Source organism: Gouania willdenowi, chromosome 4 (assembly GCF_900634775.1).
Source record: "Gouania willdenowi chromosome 4, fGouWil2.1, whole genome shotgun sequence".
Taxonomy (NCBI): domain Eukaryota; kingdom Metazoa; phylum Chordata; class Actinopteri; order Blenniiformes; family Gobiesocidae; genus Gouania; species Gouania willdenowi.
Window position 1 is genome coordinate 39,352,902 of NC_041047.1, and position 21,473 is coordinate 39,374,374.

General features: G+C 36.3%; 1 protein-coding gene across 1 annotated transcript in view; it reads right to left on the reverse strand.

The window, feature by feature from the left end:
* The window catches only part of myo7ba (myosin VIIBa), a 53,211-nt gene that overhangs the window by 969 nt on the left and 30,769 nt on the right, over positions 1-21,473 (reverse strand). The window contains exons 25-47 of the mRNA XM_028445124.1: positions 21,262-21,456; positions 21,038-21,171; positions 20,828-20,954; positions 20,622-20,741; positions 20,274-20,447; positions 19,029-19,256; positions 18,182-18,349; positions 17,037-17,148; positions 15,873-15,999; positions 14,520-14,686; positions 13,814-13,995; positions 12,811-12,932; positions 12,364-12,518; positions 9,889-10,042; positions 8,632-8,787; positions 6,327-6,432; positions 6,147-6,260; positions 5,301-5,388; positions 5,114-5,220; positions 3,753-3,938; positions 2,686-2,802; positions 1,176-1,259; positions 966-1,085 (exon numbers count right to left, since the gene is read on the reverse strand). Coding sequence (XP_028300925.1) covers positions 966-1,085; positions 1,176-1,259; positions 2,686-2,802; positions 3,753-3,938; positions 5,114-5,220; positions 5,301-5,388; positions 6,147-6,260; positions 6,327-6,432; positions 8,632-8,787; positions 9,889-10,042; positions 12,364-12,518; positions 12,811-12,932; positions 13,814-13,995; positions 14,520-14,686; positions 15,873-15,999; positions 17,037-17,148; positions 18,182-18,349; positions 19,029-19,256; positions 20,274-20,447; positions 20,622-20,741; positions 20,828-20,954; positions 21,038-21,171; positions 21,262-21,456 — 3,243 coding nt within the window. The remainder of the gene's footprint in view (positions 1-965; positions 1,086-1,175; positions 1,260-2,685; positions 2,803-3,752; positions 3,939-5,113; positions 5,221-5,300; positions 5,389-6,146; positions 6,261-6,326; positions 6,433-8,631; positions 8,788-9,888; positions 10,043-12,363; positions 12,519-12,810; positions 12,933-13,813; positions 13,996-14,519; positions 14,687-15,872; positions 16,000-17,036; positions 17,149-18,181; positions 18,350-19,028; positions 19,257-20,273; positions 20,448-20,621; positions 20,742-20,827; positions 20,955-21,037; positions 21,172-21,261; positions 21,457-21,473) is intronic.

Here is a 21,473-nt window from a genome sequence, read left to right on the forward strand (position 1 = left end):
CTGCCGTGGTGAAAAAACTACAAATTTCCTAAAATGGACTAAAAGCAGATTTATAACACTTTCCCCTGTGACTCTAACCGCTGATATAATCTAAAATATCACAAGGTTTGAATGTAAATAAAGGGAAGACGAGGAACAAAAGTGAAACTAACGGTTGCTCACACTCACCTTCCACTCACTAATCAACATTAATCCAAAATAAATATGATTTCATGAAATTGTTAAATTTATGCAAGATATAGGCCTACATAATGTTGTAGGCAAACAAATGTATAACCGCACAAAGCATTCCAAGATGAATGAAATATGTTGAATAAAACATAATGTGGCTAAAAATGTCTATGATCCCTTTTTCGTGATTTTCCGTGAACGCTCGGATAAATGGGTCCCTTTAAATGTTGTTGCCACAACATGTGTGGCAGCATTATGTGGTCTCCTTTGGTCAAGCATGCATCAGTGTTTCCTAGACTAAATGAGGTTATAAAGGAAGCATTGAGCCTCCTTTCTTTAGCTTTTAGAGAATTGGAATGCTCCTTATCATGGCCGCTGATACGTGATTACAGAATCTCTCTCGGTTCTGGTCACACTGCCCTAAGCAGGCCAGATACCGTCATACACTGATATTATTTGCCAAGGTCTCTTCTCAGAGACTCTGTCATTGTTATGCTTAGCACTATTAACAGCATACAAAACCCTGGGAGCACAGAACAACTGCAGATTCATTGGGACACACACACATGGAAACCTCTGAATCCCAGACCGGTCTGCCTCAAAAATCCTTTTCAAAAATAAACCCTGTGTCCGCATCTGACTTGTAAACCCTACAACTTGACTCAGTCTCATTCCATTCAAAACCACCACAACAGCCGCCACTTTAACAGTTCCATGAGTCAAGGAACAGTGGATAAAAAAGGAGATAGGAGGGAATATTCAGACGCACTCAAAGAGTTCACCCGGTGTCTTACCAGAGATGTCTCACACAGAAATTTGGTTCCTTTGACTAGATTTCCCAGCGTCATGTGGAAGTAGGTGCTCCCACTGCACCAGTTCGCGATGCGGTTAAAGGGATGGTTCGCCAACACGTCCTTCACATAGAAACAATCATGATACCAGGAAATGAAGGCAGGATTCGTACTTTATGAAGAGTGTAAATACCAATGAAGATGTTCTCTGACCTTAGTTTTAGGGTGGATGATCGTGAGTCCTTGTTTGCTGATGGCTATTCTTACAATATCTGGAAAAGTTTGTTCTGATGTTTGCTGAAAGAAAGTTACAAGACGTAAAATTTCTTCAATGTTCCTCTCAGTATTTAGGAATATCTGGTGTCTTTGTACAATGAACAGAGAGGGGCAGACTTAATGAACCTTTCAACTTTACAAGACAATCAAAATTAATACATAATGATAATTGTTATATTTCTGATTTTTCTGACCAATTTACATTCAGAGCCTCTTCATTTGATGCTTTTATACAATCAAATGTGATCCATTCATCTACAGAGCCATACATCCATGTTCATATGGAGTGTTATCTGCTGATGAATTGTTAAAGTTCTATAGCTAGAAGCATGACAGATACTTTTCTAATATGTTTGCTTCTCTCCCATTGGCTTAATAGAGTCACAGCAATGTCATTCCCTCATCCCCTTAGGTGTCCCGCAGGGTTTTGTCCTTGGTCCCATTCTCTTCATAATTTATGTCATCCCCCTCGTCCTTATATTCCCTAAATATGACGTTCAGTTTCATTGCTATGCAGACGACACCCAGCTCTACCTTTCCTTCAGCCGCTCTGTCCCCCGCCTCTGGAACTTCCTCCCACCGCCCATCCAAAACATCGACACATTGACAATTTTCAAATCAGTGTGTTTTTTTGTGCATTAAAATAAAAGAACAGCACTTAGTCCAGAACATTCCAGAGAGGTGTAAACTGAACAGTGCTTCTAGCCCCGCCCACATCCTCTACCACAGAGAGTAGTTGACTGTCCACTACCATCATTTATCCACTGACTTTGTTCATTTGTCATGGATTTATTCATTTTGGCTCTGAACCCTGTCTGAGTGTCCAGTGTGGATTGGAGACACTGTCTGCTCAGAGCATGTTGCAGCTAGCACAGTTAGCATTGAGGTGGTAGCAGAGGCTGGAAGAGCTCCGGTGATCCACAAACTCTTTCTTGCACAATTTGTACACAACTGGGCTTTAGTTTTCCATCCGGTGTTTTTATTTAAACTAAAATTAACGCCCACGAAACAGAGCAACGACGTCTCCTGTTTCTTGTGTTGTGGTCTGTGCAGCAGTAATATGGGTATACCTTATGTAATGAGAAAGGCAAAGGTTCTGCACTGTTTGGAGTGAAAAAAAAGCAATTAACTGCATTATTCTTTTTCAGTGCATTATTTTTCTGTAATTAATTATTGGCAATTAAAGCGATAAAGTCGCAGCACTAGTTATTATTATCATTAATGTTGGAAACTTAAACAAATGATCATCAAAGTCCTAGATGTCCCACTAGAATGACTAAGAACAGAAAATGAATCATTGAATTGAGTTTCTGATTTGTCATTGTTAATTCTTCATGTTTTGTTCTGTTTTTTTTTATCAGGAGACGATTTGTACAAACAATGAGGATAGAATGAGTGGCTGAAGCCCAGCAGAGAGAAAGTTAGCATCAGCGCTAATTTCACTAACCTTCACTTCAAAGAATGCACAGCCAAACGTGGGCCAGCGATAAGCCGTCTTCAGAAAAGTCACCTTGGCTTCTTCGACCGTCATTCCAGCTTGTTGGTTAAAGGACGACATAATGCACTGAGAGGAAAAACCACAGCAATGTAACAGCTGCATGTGTTCTTAGTTATCATGCTCAAACACTGCAGGGTCATTTTCTAAGGTGACATTATTGTTAATACAATATCCAAGCAATAAGTGAGGAAAAATGCAGGATTTTGAAAAAATGTAGATATTTCTTAAACAATTTGCAATTAAAAATCACTGCCGTCATGTTATACAAGCATGGAGGAAAGAATTTTGCATTTTTATTTGTTTTCAGTTTCTCCCGCAGGTTGAACTAGATTCATTTTAAGTTTGACACGCATTTAAAATAAATCTAGAGGGTAAACTAAATTAATTAGAAATGCAAACTAGATTTCTAAAATAAATAAATACACACTTAAATGTGATAGAAAACAGTTAACACAGGTTTTCACTTTTTTTTGCATTCTTTGCAATTACCTCATGTGACATGTTCCTTTAGTTGTATGAACACATGCAATCACAGCTAATGTTGAATAAAACAGACCTACAATTTTAAATATTCACAAGCATGAAATATGGTGAAAAGAGGTTAAAAATGACAATAATGGCTCAACATACGTGACACTCGGTGGGAAAAGTGTTGGAAAGGGTTTATAAGTGATGAAAGCGTCTCGAAAGTGGAAAAAAATGTGCAGAAAAGGGATTGAAATTTGATTTTTAAAAAAGTGGCATTAATATTCAAACCAAAGCAATGTCAAAGCCCCTTCTCAGTGTCTTACGACCCCAAATGGGGTCCCGACCCCAAGGTTGAGAACCCCTGTTTTAAAGGATGCTAAATTCCATGCATTGGTGAGCACATTGCTGTGAGTTTATGGAAACATTTAACGAAAAATATATAGCAGAGTCTTTCTCATAGAGGTAAGCTACATCTGTAGCCACACTGGCAGCCAATGTATGTTTAAATCCCTCTCAGCAGCATCTTTGTCTAGATTGTTGAGTTTCACCTTCTTCCACTCGTTCTCAGACATGATCTTCAGTTGGTCGACTGGCACCAGTTCCTTCAGGAGTTTTGGGATCATGACAAACTGGTTCTTGTCATTTCCAACCTTTGTTCTGAAGAGGAGAGCAGCGATGTTGACCGTTTCCTCTTTGGTCGATACATGATAACCCCTCAGATACTTTGGAAGCTCCTGAAAGACCAACACAAGATGACATCACAAAATCCAGAACTAATCCTCATCACTATTTATTTAATGTTGGTAAAACTCCTGAAATAGCTACTTTAATAGATAAAACATGTCAACATACAGTATGTCACATATATAGTGTAGGCTCCTGAGTTTACCTACTGTCCATGGAATAATATTGTGTTTTGCTCCCAAAGAAAATGCACAAAATGACCCCAAAAACATAAAAAGTTCAGATTAAAAAGGACATTAAAAATACTGCAAAAACACATGTAATGACTACAAATAAATAACTGGAAAATATACAAAAACTGCAAAAATATACAAAAATGACTCATTACACACAAAACAGAAATTTACAACAAAAAAATACACAAAATGACAGTAAATACACAGAAAAATTATTTTAAAAATGCACAAAATTACACAAAACTCACATTCTTCACTTTATAGAACCAACATAGGCAACTGGCGGCGTAGGGCCAACACGTGGCCCTCTGTCTAAGTTTGTGCGACCCCAGACCGCAGCATGAATGCACAACATGACTCCACAAAAAATACAACAAAAACAGCAAAAATACACAACAAGAAAACAGAATTACTTCAAAAAACACGTGATGACTACAAATAAATAACTGAAAAATATACAAAATGACATAAAAACACACAAAACCACAGCAAAAATACACAAATAGGATTTCAAACACACAAAATGACACACAACTCACACTCTTCACCTGCTCTTTAGATACCTTATAGAAAAGACATGGGCAACCAGTGGCGTAGGGCCCACATGTGGCTCAAGGTCAAATTTTGTGCGGCCCGCAAATTAAATGCCCAACATGACTCCACAAACACACAAAATGACAAACAAATACACCAAAACCAACAAAAACACACAAAAAAAACAGAACTACTCCAAAAACACACGTCATGACTAAAAATAAATAACAAACATTTACAAAAACCTCAAAAATATACAAAAATGACTCATTGCACACAAAACAACAGAAATGAACTAAACAATACAAAAACCTTCAGCAAAAATGACAGAGAAACACACAAATTGACAAAAAAAAAACACACAAAGTAGATTTTTGGCCCTTGGATCAGATACAGTCATGATTCTGTGGCCCCCGCTGTGATTAAAGTGAGACTAAAATGTGTTTGTGATGCACCTGAGGGAAATGGAAGATCTGATCAGCTTCTGGATCTCTGCCTGGGATCACGTTAAACCATAACTTCCTCATGAAGAAGACGCGGTAGGAGATGTTCATGGGTCCAGCTGTGGAACACAAACACATGCAGATGTTATTAAGGTGTTTAAGAATAGAACCAGTGAGTGTGCACACCATGTGATCTCACCATCCTTGATCCTTTTAGATTTCTTGGACCAATCAGTGATTTGTCTCAGACTGTCAAAGAAATAGTCCGAGTCATTTAAACTATGGACCTAAAAACACAAAGTTTGGGAAGCTCATGAAGGATGGAGATCAGGTAACAGTTGGAGAAAAAAAATGTTTAGATCAGAGACGGGCAACTTTTATCACGTGGGGGCCACAAAAATGTGATTATATCTGATCTGAGGGCCACAATTTTATTAACATTCATGTCAGTATTTAAAATAATTACTAATCTGAGCATTAACAGAGGAAATAATTGTTTTTTTAATAGTTTTTTTGAGTAAATTTTGTGCGTTTTTGTTTTCTCTGTTTTTGTATGATACATTTGTGCATTTTTCTGTCAGTTTGTGTTTTTTTGGAATGATTTTGTTTAATTACATAGTATACTTCTGTTTTTTTGTGTCAATTTGTGTGTGTATTTAGTTTTCTCAGTTTGTGTTTTTTGAGTCACTTTTTTATGTTTACGTTGTCCTTTTGTGTATTTTTCTGTTATTTTGTGTATTTTTCAAATCCTTTTTTGTCATTTTGAAACGTTTTGGAGTCATTTAAAGCATTTCTGTTGTTTCTTTGTGTTTTTCCAATTCATTTTGCATGTTTTAGGCGTCGTTTTGTGTATTTTTCTCTCATTTAGTGCTTTTGTGTGTTTTTGTGGTCCTTTTGTGTGTTTTTTTAGTTACTTGGTCTGTTTTTAGAGTCATTTTGTGCATTTCCTTTGGGGAACGCCCAAAAATTAGACCAAGGACAGTATGTGGCCCCCGGGCCACCAGTTGCACATGTCTGGTTTAGACATAATAGCTTTAAAAAAAACCTTGTCATCTGTTTTGACAAAGATACTGAATCCATCTGCAGACGTCAGGTTGAGTTTCTTGGTGATGCTCTGAATCAGATCTCTGATCCTGGTGCTGGAGGCCACCTGAAATATCTACAGAGAGGAACAGCTCATCAATGAATGCCACACATTTTACTTCTAAAGCGACAGCGTGCGTACCTCGTCTGTGTCGTTGGGAAAGTGGATCTTGTGAAAGATCTGCGTGCTGTTCTGTTGGATGGCGTTCACCTCCACTTGGTGAGGAGGGAGCTTCCTGGGTTCCAACCTACAGCACAAGAACCACACGTTTTAAATCATTGTTGATTTCCATAGATACGGGTAACTGAGGGCCACACGTGTCCCTTGGTCTAATTTTGTGCAATAAACGCACAAAAATGACAGAAAAATACCCAAAACATTAGCAAAAATAGACAAAATCACTCCCAAAACCTCTACACTCCAGGGTTGGGGTTAATCTTAATTGTAATCGCATAATTTATAATTAATTACAATTATGATGTAATTATAATTGCAATTGTAATTGAAAAAAAATCCGTTGCTGTTGTAATCTTAATTGAATTGTACTCGAGTTCAGATAATTGACTGTAATTAGCACGTACAGTAAGTTATATAAAAACTGACATTTACAATGTATTTTTGGGGAACCATGTCACAGTTCTATATCTTACACATAAGCAGTTAATTATTAAAATGTGTTTTTAATATCAAGTTTTCTGTACCTGTCACTTCTCTCCAGGATTATTTTACCACTTAAAAATAATATAAATCTATGGATAAACTGATGCCAAAAATATGAATACCAATATTATCATTAATAAGGACGCCTAATAAGGTAAACAAGAGATGAGAAACTAATTGGATGATAGATAATAATATTAGTGTATTTTACAGCTGATTTAAGACATGGGTTAAACTGACCCGTTATCATTAGAGATGCTAACAGAAAGCTAACAAGGTTACGTTTATTTGACTTCTTTATTGAAGGTTCAGTAATTGTGATTAATTATCAATCTTTAGTAATTGAGAACATAATTGTAATTGACTTTCAAGGGGTTGGGGAATGATAATTGTAATTTTAATTGTGATTGGGAAAACAATGACAGTCACCATGTAAATGAACATGGGGTAATTGAAGATGTAATTGTAATTGAAAAATGTAAATGACCCCAACCCTGCTCGTACACTCACAACACACAAAAATAACAGAACAATATACAAAAGAATAACTGAAATACACAAAAATGACTCCAAAAAAAATCGTACAAAATGACAGAAAAATGCTCATACGTTATTCTAAATGCTAAGATGAATATTAATAATATTGCACAGCTCATTTAATCAAAACTGAAATATGTTAATAACAATAATATTGATATTCCTTGTTGTTTTTTATTGAAATGATGTGTTTTTATATGAGGCTCACTCTACACAACCTGCTCTAAAGGAACATATTCAGCTTTTTATTAGACACACTTCCTTCCTTCACACATACTGTACGTCAGTGTCATGGTGATGCTATCACAGCGGGGCCACAAAAATGTGATGTGAGGGTCACATGATCAACATTCAAGTCAGAATTTACAAGAAATACCAGTGTGAGAATTAACACAGGAAACAACAAAGGCTTTAGGAAAGTTTTGATTGTGGTTTTGTCTGTGATTCTTTCTGTTCTGTGTGGGTTTTTTTTGTTGTCAGTTTTGTGTATTTTCCTGTCATTTTATTGGTGATTTGTTTATTTTTGTAGTTTTGTGTATTTTTCCTGTCATTTTTGTTGCTGTTTTTGTGTCATTCTGAATATTATTGTTGTTTTGTGTGTTTTAGGAGTAATTTTTTAGTATTTTGTGTTGTTTTAAAAAATTTATTTCTGGTGTTTATTTGTATATATATTTGTAGTCATTTTGTATGTTTTTGTGTGTTGTATATTATTGTGCTATTGTCCTTTATGTGAATACTTGGGTAATTTTCTATGTTTATTGTTGGACAAATAGTGTTTATTTTTCATGATCTTCTTTTTTGCCTATTTTCTGTTATTTATGTTGGAGCTTGTGTATTCTTCCATCATTCTTGGTTGTTGTTATTCTGTATATTTTGATTTTCTGTATTGTTTTGTGTGTATTGTTGTTTTGTATATTTTGAGTCATTGGAGTAAAACATTTTTTACCTATTTTTATTGTTCGTTTTTTGAATCTTTCTGTAATTTTGTATGTTTTTTTTTTGACTGATATTGTGTATTATTGACTTATTGTGTATATTTTTTTGCTTTTATTGTGTATTTTTCTGTATTTTTGGAATCATTTTGTATATTTTTGTTGTCCTTTATGGTAATTGTTCTGTAAAATATTGTGCATTATGGGTTTTTGTGTGTTTTTGTTGTTCTCTATGGTCATTTTTCTGTCTCTTTGTGTCCTGTTAAGAATCCAAAGAGCAGTGGAAGGTAACAGACAGCAGTATGTGTGAAACACACCTCAGGGAGCTCTGCAGACGCTGCAGGCAGTGGAAGGCCAGCGTCTCTCTGCGTCGTGTCTCCAGAAACTTCTGAGCGTGTTTCAGCAGAGCCTGAGTGGGAGGAAAGAGGCCACAGCAGAGCCACAGTAGCTGCCAACCCTGCTCCACACTGAACCTGACCATTCAATTACACACAATATTCAGCTTTAATACCAATTCATTCATAAATACAGAGCAGTTTATAGCTGAGATAATACAGAATATCACAATAATAAGGAATAGTTACACAACTCATTTTAGAAGTTGTGTATCTGTAGTGTGTAGTAGTTGTGTATCTGTAGTGTGTAGTAGTTGTGTACCTGTAGTGTGTAGTAGTTGTTTATCTGTAGTAGTTGTGTACCTGTAGTGTGTAGTAGTTGTGTATCTGTAGTAGTTGTGTACCTGTAGTGTGTAGTAGTTGTGTATCTGTAGTAGTTGTGTAACTGTAGTGTGTAGTAGTTGTGTATCTGTAGTGTGTAGTAGTTGTGTACCTGTAGTGTGTAGTAGTTGTTTATCTGTAGTAGTTGTGTACCTGTAGTGTGTAGTAGTTGTGTATCTGTAGTGTGTAGTAGTTGTGTACCTGTAGTAGTTGTGTATCTGTAGTGTGTAGTAGTTGTGTACCTGTAGTAGTTGTGTACCTGTAGTAGTTGTGTACCTGTAGTGTGTAGTAGTTGTGTATGTGTAGTGTGTAGTAGTTGTGTACCTGTTGTAGTTGTGTACCTGTAGTGTGCAGTAGTTGTGTATCTGTAGTGTGTAGTAGTTGTGTATCTGTAGTGTGTAGTAGTTGTGTATCTGTAGTGTGTAGTAGTTGTGTATCTGTAGTGTGTAGTAGTTGTGTACCTGTAGTGTGTAGTAGTTGTGTATCTGTAGTGTGTAGTAGTTGTGTATCTGTAGTGTGTAGTAGTTGTGTATCTGTAGCGTGTAGTAGTTGTGTATCTGTAGTGTGTAGTAGTTGTGTACCTATAGTAGTTGTGTATCTGTAGTGTGTAGTAGTTGTGTATCTGTAGTGTGTAGTAGTTGTGTATCTGTAGTGTGTAGTAGTTGTGTACCTATAGTAGTTGTGTATCTGTAGTGTGTAGTAGTTGTGTACCTATAGTAGTTGTGTATCTGTAGTGTGTAGTAGTTGTGTACCTGTAGTAGTTGTGTATCTGTAGCGTGTAGTAGTTGTGTATCTGTAGTGTGTAGTAGTTGTGTACCTATAGTAGTTGTGTATCTGTAGTGTGTAGTAGCTGTGTACCTGTAGTCGTTGTTGGTCATCTGCTTCATGATGTGACAGTAGATCTCATCTCTGAGGGCCTCGTTCTGAGTGGCAGGGCCAAAGATCTGATCAGTGAGCTCCAGTGAACTCTGCATCTGTTTGGTGGGATAATCTCCCATATACTTCAGGATGGGTGGGGCCAGGGAGCAGTTAAGGAGCAGCTGGTAACACACATTTTAAATGCACACTTCCACATTTTCACCTGTGCAGTGGATGCTTTCTACTGTGAAGAAGTGCTGGTTTTCATCTGCTCGTGGGAAAACGTGGGACTGAAACACATTCCTGCTCCTGTAGAAACCTAAACAATGTGTTTAGTCCCAAAAACTTGGACTTTGGTGTAAATAAACCCATTCTTTAAAACCTTGTCATTTACAAACACAGAAATATCCAACACATCTACTGTAGGTTTGGAAGGTGCTGATAAAATACTACATTCTATGTAGAATAATTAATAAATGTGTGTCATTGTTAACATTTAAAGGTAAAGTGGTGTTAGAGTTCATTATATACAAGTTGAGGGGCCACATTTGGCCCTTGTCTAATTTTGTACAGCCCCCAAAAAGTAAACCACAAAACAATTCTAAATATACACGAGATGAAAACAAAAAAAGAAGAACAAACTGAATTATACAAAATTGTCAATAATAAAGTTAAAATTATTTAGATTTTGTGGCTCAATGGATGGTGATTAATATCAAACACATATTTAGTGTTTTCATTTGTAAAGTAAAGCAGCAGGAGTGGCATGATGATTATGATGATTATGATGATTATGATGATTATGATGATTATGATAGTTATGATGATTATGGTGGTTATGATAATTATGATGGTTATGATAGTTATGATAGTTATGATGATTATGATAATTATGATGGTTATGATAGTTATGATAGTTATGATGATTATGATAGTTATGATAGTTATGATGATTATGATGATTATGATAGTTATGATGGTTATGATGATTATGATGTTATGATGGTTATGATGGCTATGATGATTATAATGGTTATGATGATTATGATAGTTATTATAGTTATGATGATTATGATAGTTATGATGATTATGATAGTTATGATGATTATGATGATTATGATAGTTATGATGATTATGATAGTTATGATGATTATGGTGGTTATGATGATTATGATAGTTATGATAATTATGATGATTATGATGATTATGATGTTATGATGGTTATGATAGTTTTGATAATTATGATGGTTATGATGATTATGATGTTATGATGGTTATGATGGTTATGATGATTATGATGGTTATGATGATTATGATAGTTATTATAGTTATGATGATTATGATGATTATGATTATGATGATTATGATAGTTATGATGATTATGATGGTTATGATGATTATGATAATTATGATGATTATGATAGTTATGATAGTTATGATGATTATGATAGTTATGATGATTATGATGGTTATGATAGTTATGATGGTTATGATGATTATGATGGTTATGATAATTATGATGATTATGATAGTTATGATGATTATGATAGTTATGATGATTATGATGATTATGATGATTATGATAGTTATGATGATTATGATGATTATGATAGTTATGATGGTTATGATGGTTGTGATAGTTATGATGATTATGATAGTTATGATGGTTATGATGATTATGATAGTGATGATGATTATGATGGTTATGATGATTATGATGTTATGATGGTTATGATGTCATTATCAACGTTCAGATCAGGATTTACAAAAATGAGAAATCTCATCATTAACAAAAGGTTTGGTCTTTGTTTGATGCCTTTTTGTTCAGTTTTGAAGTTGATTTGTGTATTTTAACAATTTTTCTGTCATTTTATGAATTTGATTGTTATTTTGTGTGTTTTTCGTCATGTGTGTCTTAGTTATCATTTTCTAAATTTCAGTTGTCCATTTGTGCATTTTTGGTGTCATTTTCTGTATTTTTGTTGTTGTTTTATGTACAGTATTAGGTTTTTATCTTGTGTGTGTTTTTATTTTGTATATTTCTCTGTCATTTTGTCAATTTTGTTGTCATTTTGTGTGCGTTTGGAGTCATTTTGTATGTGTGTTGTTTTTGAGAGTCATTTTTATTTTTGAAGTGGTTGTTGTGTGTACCTTTGATGTCATTGTGTGTGTTTTATGAATCACTGTGTGTTTTTTGTTATTTTGTGTTTCATGTTGGGCTTCATATTCACTTATAAATTGAAATGTTTGGGGGATTTGTTTTGGGGGCCACACAAAGTCAGTCCCAGCCGACAGTTAGCATATCTGGTCTAGATACTGTACGTTGTTGATGTGCACACAGAGCAGTGTTTTAATACATGATCTCACTGCAGAGCCTACGCTAACGTTCCATGATATCAGCATTTAGCACAGGATTCCTTCCTTGATGATCTTCTAGGACCTGGGTACTTATCAGTGAATGTGTGTAAAGGATATCGGTGAAGGCCAGGCAGGCTTTGTGGCTCAGCTCTGAGTGACCAATCAGCTTCTGGAGGAGAGGCTGTCTGATTGGCTCTCTGGAGTGACACCACAGCCTCTCAGGAGCAGCGTTTCTAGAAATCACCTGACGGTTCACGTCCTTGGTCGGCTGCCTGCAGAAGGTTTAACAAACACGAGAACAGGATGTTCCCTCAATCAGGCTTTAGGTAAAATCACAACTTTCTCATTATTGTCACAATAAACGTTTGTCTTTTTCTAGAACTTGTATTTCAAAGACATTGCTCTGCATATTAATTCAAATTAAATTAAATTAAATCGGGGCTTTCACCTTTTATTGGCCATGTAATGTTATTACATACATGGAATTTGTCCTCTGCATTTAACCCATCCCTATCACCACTAATATAGCACCGCGTCGACTGTTTTGAGGACTTTTCTTTGTACCTAAAATACTCCTGAGAGAATTCCTTGAGTGTGGCCGGAGCCAGTCTCCTCATTGTGTCCGTTTCCTTCATGTTTGCTTGGATGATGTTCTTCCTCTGGTTTGGAGACAGGCTGAAGAGGTGCTGGAAAAAAAAGTACGAGTCAGTTAAAGGATGACCTCGATTTATAGCAGGGGTTCTCAACCTTTTCAACCCGCAACCCCCAAAATAAAGGTTCCATAGACCGGGGACCCCCACTGTAACTGAAGGTGGTTGAACACATGAACAATAAAGAACCAAGACCATGGTCCATTGTTCCACGAATCTGTGATAACCACATTTATTTATTTATTTATTTATCTGAACTGTTATCCAGGAAGTTTAGTATTATTTGTGCCATAGTATATAATCATCTATAGATGTACGTACATCCCTGTTTTAATCAGAAATCAAATGGGTTAAAAGTGACCAAAAACGGTGGAAACAATGGTGAAATGGGATTTTAAAAACCACAGAAATTGGTTGAAAGTTGCAAATTAGAATGGACAAAAACTGACAGAAAAAAGTTCAAAATATCAATATTGGAATAATTAGTAGGAAGAATTAAATAATGAGCATGACAAATTGGAAAAATGGTTAAATTGGAAAAATTAAGCATGAAATATGGTGAAAAGAGGTTCAGAGTTACAATAATGGGTCAACATATGAAACATTACGTGGGAGAATATGTGCAGAAAAGGCATCGAAATATGATGCAGAAGTGACAGAATTGGGAGTAATGTAGCCAAAACACATTAAATGGATGAAAAATATGGCAAGAAAAAGTGATGAAAATAGGTTAAAATATGGCGAGTTTGGTGTAGCTGCAAAAAAATGGTAAAAAAGAATTAGAATTAAATTAAAAAAAAAATATTCTTAGTTTCTTGAAGGCATCTGGCGACTCAGATGCCTTGCGACCCCAAATGGGCTCCTGACCCCAAGGTTGAGAACCACTGATCTATAGGATGAAAGTGTTGGATCCGTACCATGACCTCGTCAGTGGGTTTGCTGAGCGTTGGCAGGACTAAGATGGCCTCCATTGGCACAGCTCCGGTCCGCTTCGTGCTCTCATTTCGTGCTTTCATCCAGCCGCGCTGCACAGAGAACTCCTCGTCTTTGATCAGCATTAGGAGCTCTCCTTTCTTAAAGCTGAGGAGCGTGAGGTCATCTGAGAAGGGATTGAACCATCCTTAGAAACAACTTAAAACCCAAACACCACAGAGTCAAGGGCCCTCATTTATCAACTGTTTGTACGTTCAGATCTGAACGTACAAACGGTAACTGTTCCTCTTCCACAGAGCCATTGTTATGAGCACCTCTGTACGGTGGCCCCACAGGGACAAACGCGCAGCAAACAGCAAAACCCTGCAAACACAGAAATGCTGCAAAACTGTACCTTTAAGTCCAGTTTTCACATTGTCAAAAAGCACATCTTTGTTTAGCTCCACCTCAGATGTGATTATTTCCTTTCTTTTCTAGTGTTTGACTATTTAAGGGCGTAACATGTTAATGACGATCAAATTCAGTTGCATTTATCAATACCCGATCATTTGTTCGTTATGATACGAATGTTTCATAAATCACACATTGGTCATGTGGTATGACCGAATGTGAACTCAGATTTACACTTATTTTCACACAAGGTTGATATAAATGTGGGCTATTGTGAGGAAAATGAAGCAGAGCTCCCACCTGGTCTGTTGATGTCCTTGAGGGTGACGGCGTACTGGGAACGCTCTGTCAGTCCGCTCAGGAACATGGTGATGAGCTCAGCCATGTCTTCAGCTGTGGACCCACTCAGGGTAAAGTCTCCTTTGAGGGTCAGCAGACCAACGGCCTGGGTGGACGCTTTCCCCTCCCTGAGTCACACATGAGAACCACAGGGTTAGTGGTGATAGGCCACTTCAATGGTTCAGCTCATCTCAGAGACGCTCAAGGCTCATTCCATGTCATTTCATGAAATGACACACGCACTTCTGTCTCAAATATTCAGAAATGTTTACCAATTGTTCCGTGATTATTCAGTAAGTCAACTGTACATTTTTAGTTTGAATTGGATTAATACTTTTTGACATATGGCCAATTGTGTCGATAATTGTATCCTAATTTTTCTTCAATTTTCAGCTTCCAATATCTCAGGAACTACATCACATAGGAAACTGAAATATGGTGTAATAATACAGCTCCACCTACTCTCTGAGAATATATATATAAACATCTGCTATACATTCTATCTGGTGGACATGTCAGCTCCTCAAAATAGTAAAAGTCAGTGTGTGTTTGGGTCTGGAACATGTTTGGGCCTTCAGTAAACTACATAGCATATGTCTCAGCTCCCTGTAATTTGATCAGCTTAGAGCTATGAACATAGACTGTTCACATCAATAATGATTAGTCACATACAGTATATGCATTGGTTCTTGGGTGACACGCTTATTGACCCATAACTGCATGTGGAAATGTATGAAAAAATTTGATCTCTGCTTTAATTTATAATATAAATGCTACTCTTTCCTGGAATATAAAAAACATGTATTTTTGTGACTTCTATATTTTATTTTGGGCACAAACTTTGGGGAAAATCATGAGGCCATTGTAGCGTGTCTCTGTGTCTCATAATCATTTATTGTTTCACTAGTACACCTGTGTGATGTAGTTCCTGAGATATTGGAAGCTGAAAATGAAAGAAAAATAAGGATGTACAAAAATCAATAAACACTCCCTCACTAAATTGTCCATGTCTCAAAAGGTATTAATCTGATCAAACAACATTTACAGTGTGCATATTGAATTATTAGGGTCAATTGGTAAAATTCCAGAATTTCTTGAGATTTACTGTAAGTGCGTGGGATGTTGAAGATTTGTTGGAATGACATGGAATGACCCAGCAATTAAATGTTGTTTAATGTGATCACTGATCAAAATGAGGCTGGTGTTAAATTACACAAAAAACAAAACATTTTGACTTTGTGAGACAAAAGTTGATTTAATGTGGTGGGAAACATTTTTCTCAGCTTGGCTCAAACGTCACGAAGCTAAAGCTACCTGACGGTGTTGACAGCAGTGACTTCTGGGAAAGTGAGTTCAAGCAGCCTCTTCTCTCTCTCATCCAGAAAAGTGATTCCTGTCCAATTTATGGCCACAATGAACTTGTTCTTTGGCAAAGCAGGACCTGAAATCCACAGTAAACATACACAATGACCCCAAAATGTACACAAAATAACATATACAAAGCAACAACAAGCCAAAAACAAAAACACATAAGACAAAAAAGTACTCCAGACACAAACACAAAGACCAAAGTAGACAAAATGATGCGAAATACATACAAAATTGCAGGAAAAATGTAAAAAAGACAACAAAAAAGACAAATCTGATCCAAAAACACACAAATCACAACTAATATACACAAAAAACACAGAAAAATATACAAAAAAAAAAGCCTGAATCAACAAGAGAACAAAATAAATGAAAAACAAAAGATACAAAATAATTACTCGAAACACATACAATGACAACAAAAGCACAAAATAAATAAGAAAACACAGAAAAGCAAAAACACAAAATAACTTGAAAAACATACAAAATATGCAGACAACAAAAATACACAAATCTGCTGCAGAAATACACAAAACATGACTAATAGATAACAATAAAGAAAAATAACGTCAAAAAGGCATAAAATGAGAGTAAAATGGTAACAAATGACTCCAAATATACAGAAAAGTAACTATGCACATGGAGATCAATGAGTCATAATCTTGATTTCAGTTTCATTTACACTAACACTGATGGAGACCAGCTCTTTCCTCAGACCTGAAAGTTTTGATCATTTGTACATTTTTATTATTTTTGTAAATATCTGTATCATATTTGCATATAATATATACAGTATATAACATATATTTGTATTATTATTATTAATATTATTAATCTTACTTTATTTTTTACTACTGTAATGTGTGTGTATCTGATCCTTATTTTTTAACAGTCTTTTACTTAATTATACACTTATTTAATGTTTATTCTTTCTTTCATCTTTGTTTTATTCTTTTATTGGTGATTTTTTCTTAAGTGGTCGTAACGAAAGCAATTTCCCCCTGGGATTAATAAAGGAATTCTGATTCTGATTTGTGATTTAGAACTTTACCATGTCGCCATGGTTTCAGATTAGCTTTGGGTTCAGTGAGGAATAAAAAAGATGCTCACCTGTAACTTTCACAACTTCAAAGAACCTGGAGAAGAACATGGGCCATGTTTTCCTGGCGTAGTCGACCATGTCTGCTTTCACTGAGTCTGTTTCCTGTCTGGAACTCAAAGCCTTCACATGTTTGGAGAGAGAAAACGCAACTCATGGGTTAATGCGTGATGCTATCATTGCTATCATTGCTATCGTTGCTATTGTTGCTATCATTGCTATCGTTGCTATCGTTGCTATTGTTGCTATCATTGCTATCATTGCTATCGTTGCTATAGTTGCTGTTGTTGCGATCGTTGCTATCGTTTCTATGGTTGCTATGGTTGCTATTGTTGCTATCATTGCTATCGTTGCTATAGTTTCTATGGTTGCTATTGTTGCTATTGTTGCTATGGTTGCTATTGTTGCTATTGTTGCTATCATTGCTATCGTTGCTATAGTTGCTATGATTGCTATTGTTGCTATTGTTGCTATCATTGCTATCGTTGCTATAGTTGCTATGGTTGCTATGGTTGCTATTGTTGCCATTGTTGCTATTGTTGCTATCATTGCTATCATTGCTATGGTTGCTATTGCTGCTATTGTTGCTATCATTGCTATCGTTGCTATGGTTCCTATTGTTGCTATGGTTGCTATTGTTGCTATTGTTGCTATCATTGCTATCGTTGCTATAGTTGCTATCAATGCTATTGTTGCTATCATTGCTAACATTGCTATCGTTACTATCAATGCTATTGTTGCTATCATTGCTATGGTTGCTATTGTTGCTATTGTTGCTATCGTTGCTATTGTTACTATCATTGCTATCATTGTTATCATTGCTATTATTGCTGTCATTGCTAACATTGCTGTCATTGCTAACATTGCTATAATTACTATCATTGCTATCAATGCAATTGTTGCTATCATTGCTATTGTTACTATCATTGCTATCATTATCATTGCTATTGTTGCTATCATTGCTATCAATGCTATCGTTGCAATCGTTGCTATCATTGCTATCATTGCTATCGATGCTATCGTTGCTATCGTTGCTATCAATGCTATTGTTGCCAGCAATACTATTATTGCTTTTGTCGCTATGATTGCTATTAATGCTATTCATGCTATTAATGCTAACAATGTTATGGTTGCTATCGTTGCCATCATTGCTGACCTGAGTGTGAGCCGTGCTGACCAGCTGAACCCACTTGTCCTCTGACTTAGCCTCGAGCAGAGAGTTTCTCACACAGTCCTGCACAGCTTCCTTCACATGGTCGGATGTGCTGCTGGAGCCATGTTGGATGTATAAATGCTGAGCAGCCAGACGAACCAAATCATCCTCCTGACACACAAACGTGGAGGGAAATCATCAGCCATTGGGTTAGTTATAAATATCTATGTAACTGAACAAAAGTCAGATAATTGACTTTTAAAACATTTAATAGCACATACTTTAGTTCTATTGCTTATACACATACATAGTTAACATCATTAAAATGTGTTTTATATCAATTTTTCCAATTACCTGTCAGTTCTCTATAGGACCATTTTACCATAAAAACATTTTTTAAAATGAAATTGACGGCTATTATCATTTAATTGATAAGGAAATCTAAAAAATTGACCAAGAGATAAAAATTAATTGGATGATAGATAATATTTTTTTCAAAACCAACCTGTTATCATAAGCGATGCTAACAGAAAGCCAACACAAGACAAATGTTAAGTTTTATGGGGTTATTCATTTCAGGCTCAGTAATTGTGATTATTTTAATTTGAACTTTAGTAATTGAGAATATCATTGTAATTAACTTTCAGGGGAAAAGTAATAATTGTATTTTTAATTGGAATTAGAAAAAAATGCTGGTCGCCATAATCGTAATTCAGTTGTATTTGAACATGGGTAATTGAAGACTTAATTGTAATTGAAAAATGTAATTGGCCCCCAACATGGAAATCATCAGCCATTTCAGGGCTTGGCTAAAGAAGTTGGAGGATGAGGATGAAGATGATGAGTTGACCTTAGTGCACTGGTACTCTCCAAACTTGAGTCCGTGGATGATCTGTCTGTAGATGAGGTCGCTGCTGATTTGATCCTCCGTGCTGTCGTGCCAGGGAGTGAAGACTTCTTTACGGAAGTAGAGACGCCATGGAGCGTGCTGCTCCTGGCCTCCTTTTCTCTTCACCTCCTGCTCACATTGGGAGATGGCGTCCATGACGTGTTCTCGCCCGCTGCCCAGAGCCCACACCTAGGGACGCACACGTCAGGAACAAATATAGCAGAGATGGATGCTCAAACCATGACTAATATACACAAAAAATACGGAAGAATATACAACAACAAAAACACAAAAAATGAGAGCAGAATACAAAAAGAATTACAACAAAGTATGAAAAAAATGACTCCAAATACACAGAAAATTAAGACAAAAACAAGCAAATTGACTGCAAAAACACACAAAATGACAAAAAAAAGGACAAATAAAAATCAAAACACAACAAAAGCTAAAACAGAGGAAATTATTCAGAAAACAAATAAAATTACAGACTTTTTAAAGACAACAAAAAAACAAATCTACTCCAGAAACAGGCAAAACATGACTAATATACACAAAAACACAAAAAAATATACAAAACAACAACAAAAACACACAAAAAATCAGAGTAAAATACAAAAGAATGACTCTAAACAGACAAAAACATACAAAATTAATCGAAAAACACACAAAATGACAACAAATCACAAAATGAAAATTAAAACACACAAAAACACCAAAAATTATGCAAAAAACAAACAAAAATAGACAAATCTGCTCCAGAAACAAACAAAACAAGACTAATATACACAATAATACAGAAAAATATACTAAAACAACAAAAATATACAAATCAACAACAGAACAACATAAAGTGAGTAAGAAAATAAAAACATGACTCCAAAAACACACAAAACGACAACAAAAGCACAAAATAAAAATGAAAAATACACAAAACAAAAGCAAAAGCACAAAATGACATCCATCCGTTGATCCATCCATCATCCATATGTACGTCCATCCATCCCATCACTTAATCCTTCAATCCATCCATCCGTTCATCCATCCACCCATGCATCCATTCATCCACCCCCCCATCCATCATCCCATCTGTCAATCCATCCATCCATGGTTTCATGCATCCATCCATCCATCCATCCATCCATCATTCAATCCGTCAATCCATCCATCATCCATCTGTATGTCCATCCATCCATCCATCCATCCTACCTTCTCGTAGAGGGCGACATAAATAGCAAAGCCAAATGTGTCTTTGATTTGGAGTTTTTTGGAGAGAAGTTGACAGATTTCTCTGGATGTGGACGCAGAGTCAACAGGAAGGTTTATAGAACGACCGTCCATCAACGTCACAGACACAGACATGGGCTTTTTAGTCTTGGTTGCCTGCCAGAAGTGACCAACAAATTACAAAGGTGATTTACAGAGTCATTGAAACCCAGACGAACTGTGTTTTTCAATGAAATATCAGACATTATGGTGATTTAATGTTTCTGTAGAACACTTGGCTTTTAAATGCTATTGGGTGTGGCTTGTAATATGTAATGGATGACTTGTGACCTGCAGTTCCAGCCAGGCCGGAGGTTCACCTCGCACACCGTTCATCACAGTGCGTCTCAGCCTCTCTGCACAGTAGGAAGCGTAACCAGCAGGAGCGAAACGAATGAAACTTTGGAGGTACTGCAGGGACACGAGGTAAAAAGAAGTTTAATTACACATCACAGCATGAGGCAAACTGAACTTTCGCCTTTCGTTTTTGTGCCTACCCGTATGAAGCTTTCACTTGGAGGAAAAATACCGATACAGAGCGACAGCAGGATCCAGCCACGGAAATAACTGTTTCGGTTGTTATTATCCTGAAGCTGCTTGCAGATTTGACAATAAATCTCATCCCTGTTTGATCAACAGCGTACGATTTAAAGAATCAGATACTGTTCTCAAAGAAAAGCTTTGAAGAAAAACTGTTTTTTTCATACCTGAGATCTCGTCTAACAATGGCATAGCCCACAATAATATGAAGTTTTTCTAGAGACGTCAGTGGCCTGTCCAGAGTGGGTCCTTCTCCAATCATGACCTCACTGTCCTCATTCATGGTTTGAAGGCTGGGAGGCTTTAAAATGTCAGAATGTGAGAGAAAAGGTCATGTTTTAATGATAGCTTTCAGCTGGTTGGATGTTTTTTTGCTGAGCATCTAAAGCACCTCCATGGGCTTTGGAGCAGATTTGAGGATTCCAGGCACTTGGACGTTGGCAGATTTTTTGTTTCTCGACAGCAGGTCAGTGAAATTGGATCCCTTCTTTGTGTTGGAAGGAGCTTCTGGTACCGTGTACACTTTGGAGTGTTGAGCTTTCTCCTTAGCTGAAGGTGTCCACCCTTTCTTAGTCTTCTGCACCCTCTAGAGCAAGATCAAAT